At 54.1% G+C, this 5,810-nt stretch overlaps 1 protein-coding gene across 1 annotated transcript; it reads left to right on the forward strand.

Moving 5' to 3' along the window:
- Nucleotides 1-104: 104 nt before the first annotated feature.
- ETH_00030415 (uncharacterized protein) lies at nt 105-4,530 on the forward strand (the record flags this gene model as incomplete). Its single annotated transcript, XM_013373239.1, has 9 exons — nt 105-187; nt 578-1,158; nt 1,311-1,425; nt 2,151-2,233; nt 2,437-2,745; nt 3,050-3,244; nt 3,711-3,862; nt 4,051-4,265; nt 4,459-4,530. Coding segments are annotated over 9 exons (1,805 nt in total), but the record flags the coding sequence as incomplete, so codon positions are not given.
- Between the last annotated feature and the right edge of the window lie 1,280 nt (nt 4,531-5,810).

The raw sequence follows: 5,810 nt of genomic DNA on the forward strand, positions 1-5,810 counted from the left end.
TAGCTAGCTAGCTAGCTAGCTAGCTGTAGCTTGGCTAGTGAGCTTTGTATCTGCTGCTGCTGCACCTGCTGCTGCTGTTGCTGCTGCTGCTGCTTTGCATGCAGACCTGGAGCAGCTGCTGCAGGTCTGCGCAGCGCTGCAGCAGAGCTGGGGGCCCTCGTTGCTCGGCGCCTACCAGCTGCAGCACGTAAGCAACTAGCTGTTGGCTAGCTAGCTAGCTAGCTAGCTGCTCAGCTGACTGGCTAGCTAGCTGGCTAGCTAGCTACCTCCTGGCTAGCTACTGCTAGCCATCTGTGGGTCTTTCAGCCTTTGGGGGGCCCTCAGAAACGTTTGAGAGCTGCGGAGATTGCTTCGGAAGCTGCTGCTGCTGCTGCTGCTGCTACGTTTGCTGCTGTTACTGCTTTATCTGCTGCTGCTGCTGCTGTCCTTACTGTTGCTATCGCCGCTGCTGTTGCTGCTGCTATTGCTGCCATGTTTACTTTTCTCGGCGTTTTTGCTGCTGCGGGTATCGTTTCAAGGGGATTTCTTTGCTACGTTTGGGTTTGCGTCTGTGCTGCTGCTGCTGCTGCTGCTGCAGCACGTGATGCGGCTAGCTGCTGGCTGCCAGCCCGAAGCCCTGGGGGCCAAGGAAGGCCCCCAAAGGGCCCACAAGGGAAAGGGGGCCCCCTGTGAGCTGCGGCTGTGTCATGTGCCGAAGCTGCTGGCGCTGTTTGGCAGCAGCAGCAGCAGCAGCAGCAGCAGCAGCGGCGGTGGCAGCAGCGAGCTGCTGCGCCCCGCGGAGCCAAGCCTCCCCTGGGCTGCTGCTGTGCTTCCTGCTGCTGAGGGCGCTTCGGCTGCGTCTGCTTCTGCTGCTGCTGCTGCTGCACTGTCTGTGCCGCTGCGGGTGCTGCTGCCGGCCCTATGGCGGCTGCAGCTGCAGCCGCGAGACTTGCTGCTGCTGCTGTCGCCTCTTGCTGCTATGCCGGACCTCAAAGAAATAGCAGCAGCAGCAAAAGAAACCAAACCCTACTCAAGACTCGCGCTGCTGCCTGCTGCTGTTGCTCGTGCTGCACTAGAAGCGCCGGCGGTGGCCAGGGAGGGGCCCCAGTACGTCCACAGCAGCAGCGGCAGCAGCAGCCGCAGCCACAGCAGCAACAGCAGCAGCAGCAGCTGCAGCTCGTTTGTCCCCTTTTGTGTCTCCTCCTTTGGGCTCTTTTCTCATTTTTGTCTTTTGTCTTTTGTCTTTTTATCTCCAGTCATCAGGCTTCCTGCAGCATGTGGCTCCATGTCTCCCGCTGCTGCTTCTGCTGCTGCTGCTGCTGCTGCTGCAGGCACATAAGCCCTTTGCTGCGGCTGGTGAAGGCCCTCGATCTGGACCCTGAGGTGTACGTACAGCCCCTGCTAACTGCTTCGCAACTTTCTCCTCTCAATTCTTTTTCTTTTAAGGTCAGTTGGGGGCCCCTTTAACAAAATAAACCCAAAAGGGCCCCCAGGGGGTTTTTGGGGGCCCCCAGGGGCTTTCGTGGGCCCCCAAAGACTCCTGGGGGCCCCCTAGGGGCCGTTGGGGGCCCCCTAGGGGCCATTGGGGGCCCCATAGGGGCACTTGGGGGCTCCTAGGGGGCCCGTGGGGGCCCCCGGGGGGTCTTTTAGGGTCTTTTGGGGGCCTTTTAGGGCCCCCGGGAGATCTTTAGGGGCCCCCTGGGGTCTTTGGGAGTCCCCCGGGGCTTGTGGGGGCCCCCCGGGGGCCCCAGGGAGCCTTTGGGGGCCCCTAGGGGGCCCCAGGGGGTTCAGCGAGGGTAATGTGTAGCGGGGGTTTGAAGAGCCTCCTTGTGGGGCCCCAGGGGGCCCCCCTAGGGGTTATTTAGGGGCCCCCCTTTTCTGTGCCCTGGGGGCCCCCCTTTGGGTCCAAAAAGGGGCCCCCTGGGGGCCCTTTCTGTGTCTTGGAGGCCCCTCTGGGTCTCTTTTGGGGGCCCCTTTTGCTGCAGGGGGGGCCCTGTAGATGGGGGACCCCCTGTGCTTCTTGGGGGCCCCTTCTAGTACCCTGGGAGGCCCCTGGGGGCCCTTGCATCTTGCTGTTTTAGCTGCTGTGTACCTTTGCCCACGGTAGCAGCAGCAATGACGACAGCAGCAGCAGCAGCAGCAGCAGCAGCAGTCTGCTTGTGTTGCTGCAGGACGCGAAGAGTCTTTTTGCTGCTTTGCTCGAATGCCGCCCCCAAAGTGGCCACCAGGCCCCTCTCCAGAGACTCATTTCCTGGTCAGTGCTGCTGCTGCTGCTGCTGCTGCTGTTGCTGCTGGTGCTGCTGCTGCTGCAGGTGCTGTGTTGCTCGTGGTGCTGCTGCTGCTACTGGTGTGTAAGGCGTTTTTTGACTCTGTTTCCCTACCGTGGGGACCCAAACCCTAAACCCTAAACCCTAAACCCTAAGCCGTGGTTTGCTTCTGCGGTTTGACTCTTCGCAGGCTCAGCAGCAGCCTTGCTGCCTCTTCGTGTCTCCCTGCTGCTGCTGCTGCTGCACTTGCTGCTGCGCTGCGCTGCTGCAGCGGGCTGGGGGTGGCTTCCCCACAGCTGAGTGCCCTTTGCTGCAGTTTGCTGCAGCAGTGGCAGCAGCAAAAGTATGTGGCCCTCGGGGGACCCCCGGGGGCCTCTGGGGAAGCTTCCCAGCAGCAGCAGCAGCAGCAGCAGCAGCAAACCCTTGAAAGAGTCCTTGATGACGAGACGGAGGTTTCTTTGCTGCACTGTCTTCTCACGGAAGAATACTTTTCTGAGACGTAAACCCTAAACCCTAAACCCTAAACGTTATACCCGAAACCTTAAGCGCTAAAGCCTAAACCCTAGCTCGCTCTGTTTTGCACTTTGTGTGTCCTTCTTTCTTCATCTCATCTGTCTCTTCACCTTCGTGGTGCTGCTGTTTTTTGCTGCTGCTGCTGCTGCTGTTGCTGTGTGCTGCAGCGTCAGATCTTGTTTCTGGCGATGCGTGCAGCACATAAGAGACAGTAAAACCCTTAAGTCTTAAGTGCACTTTTAGGGTTTAGGGTTTTAAAGCTAGGGTTTAGGGTTTACGCGCCACCTAAGCCTGCCCCAGGAGCAGCAGCAGCAGAAGCAGCACCTGCAGCAGCAGCACCTGCAGCAGCAGCAGCACCAGCAGCAGCACCAGCAGCAACAGCAACAGCAGCAGCAGCAGCAGCAGCAGCACAGGCAGCAGCAACAGCAGCAGCAGCAGCAGCAGGGTTTGCTGCTGTTTGTGTCTCAGGTACCCTTGCAGCAAGGGTTAGGGGGGCCCCCCCACCTGTTGCTGCCAATTCTTTTGCTGAACTCTATGAAGCATTTTTGGCGCTGCAGCTGCTGGGGGGACCCCAGGGGGGCCCCCAGGCCCCAGGGGGGCCCCCCAGGGCCCGGGGGGCCCCTGTACCCTCTTGGGGGCCCTCCGTGGGGGCCCTTGTGGCTTTCTGTGAAAGTGACAGCCCCAAAGCCTGCTGGTGGGGCTGCATGCGTTTGCTGCTGCTGTTTGCTGCTGCTGTTTGCTGCTTCTGTTTGTTGCTGCCGTTTGTTGCTGCTCTCTGTAGCTGCTGTTTGCTGCTGTTGTTTGTTCTTGTTGTTTGTTGCTGCTGCTTTTTGCTGCTGTTTGGCGCTGCCGCTTGGTGTTGCTGCTTGTGCTGTCGTCAGTGCTGCTGCTGCTGCTGTTTGCTGCTGCTGCAGAACACTCTGCTGCGCGCTGCGTGTGCGTCTGCTGCAGGCTGCAGCAGCAGCGGCTGCTGCTGCTGCAGTTCGTCTCCTCCAGTCTTTGCCCGCAGATACAAGAGGCCCTTCGTGCTGCTGATTTGCCGGCGCTGCAGCCATTAATAACAAGCTGCGGCTTTTGCCATTTTGCTGCTGCAGCAAAGCCAGGTCAGCAGCAGCACCAGCAGCAGCAACAGCAGCAGCAGCAGCAGTAGAAGCAGTAGCAGCAGCAGCTACTGGCGGGCAACAGCATCCCGGTGCCCCGCACAGGGTGGTCGGTTGTGCGTACAAGTATGTAAATGCAGCCGGTGCTGCTGCTGCTGTTGCTGCTGCTGCTGTTGCTGCTGCTGCTGCAGTGGTGAATCAAACGGCTCCCCCTGTGGCTGGACTGGCCTTTTTGTGTGTGCCCGAGGAGGAGGCAGCAGCAGGAACAGCAGCAGAAGCAGCAGCAACAGCAGCTCAGAGCGGCTCCTTGCAGCAGCAGCTGCTGCAGTGCCGCGGGCGCAGCAGGCTGCTGCTGCGCCTGCTGCAGCAAACCGGTTGGGCTACAGTTCCCATCTCTTTAAAGCAGGTAATAAGGAGGTTTTTAGCAGCAGCAGCAGCAGCAGCAACAGCAGTTGCTCAGCAACAAATTAAAAGGAACTTACGGGCAGTGGCAGCTGCGCGACCACAGACACAGTGATGACTTTGCCTGCGGTTGCTGCTGCTGCTGCCTTTGCTGCTGCTGCTGTTGCTTTTGCTGCTGCTGCTGCTGCTGCGTTCAGTGGAAGCAGCTGCCCACTGTAGAGCTGAGGGCCTCTTACCTGAGGGCGCTCACAACAGCCGATGGCCCATAAGGCAGCAGCAGCACTTTGCTGCTGCTGCTGCTGCTGCTGCTGCTGTCGCCTTTGCTGCAGCAAGGGGGCTCCTGGCAGCTAGGGAGGCTGTACTTCTTTGAGGCCTCTGAGGCAGCAAAAACAATTTAAACTGCTTTTCATTCGCAGCAGTAGCTGCTGCTGCTGCTGCTGCTGCTGCAGCTGTTGCAGCAGCTGCTGCTGCAGCTGCTGCAGCTGCTGCGGTGACTGCGACTACTGCAGCTGCTGCAGCTGCTGCAGCTGCTGCGGTGACTGCGACTACTGCAGCTGCTGCGGTTACTGCGGCTACGGCTGCTTCTGCTGCGGCTGTTGCTGCTGCTGCTGCTGCTCCGCAGCAGCAGCAGCAGTCGCCCTTCTCTCTTTCTGTTTCAAGAATTGGATTTAATTTCAAAGTTCTCAAAAATGAGATAACGAAAATTTGAATTCTGCAAATATTCCAAATAAGAAAATATTGTTTTTGAAAAATTATTAAAAGTATATTCAAAATATATTTATTATTTAAAACATTTAAAGTATACTTGTTTATTTAAAATGTATTTAAAATATATTTATTCAAAATATATTTATTTGGGTTTATTGCGCACTTGTGGAAGCAGCAAAAGTGCTGCATTTGTTTAAAACAAATGCAGCACTTTTCATGAAAATAAACATCAGAATGCAGAATGCCATATATTATCAGTTGCCAACTAGAATTTTATTTGTCTTCTAAAACAGAATTTAATTTCATTTTTAACCATTTTTTTAATTTATAGTTGATTTTTATTAATGTTATTTATTAATTTAAAGTTTTAATAATTAAATTCTTTTAATAATTATTAATTCCCTTTAATAATAATTAATTTCCTCCGCTAATAATCTATGGCTAATTTGAATTAACTGAGAATGGGTTTGAAGGTATTTATTCTTTTCTTTCAAAAGATAAAGATATAAATATATTTAAATCTTTTAACTAGAAAATGTATTTAAATCTGCTGAGTAAGCAGGGATTTAAAGATATTTGAGAAATATAAATATAGGAAGAATTTAAATATATTTATGAGAAACATAAATATATTTAAATCTTTCAAGTGGGAAAGGATTTAAATATATTTATAAGAAATATTAACATATTTATATCTTTTAAGTGAGAGAAGATTTAAATATATTCATATTCTTATTTCTAAAAGAGTATAAATATATTCTGGAATAAACATTGTGTGTACAGTCCGCAACAGGAAGTCAGTGGGACTTGAGTTTTCCAACATCTTCCGCTCCCTTTTCCA

Source organism: Eimeria tenella, genomic scaffold, assembly GCF_000499545.2.
Source record: "Eimeria tenella Houghton genomic scaffold, Eth_scaff127, whole genome shotgun sequence".
NCBI classification, from domain to species: domain Eukaryota; phylum Apicomplexa; class Conoidasida; order Eucoccidiorida; family Eimeriidae; genus Eimeria; species Eimeria tenella.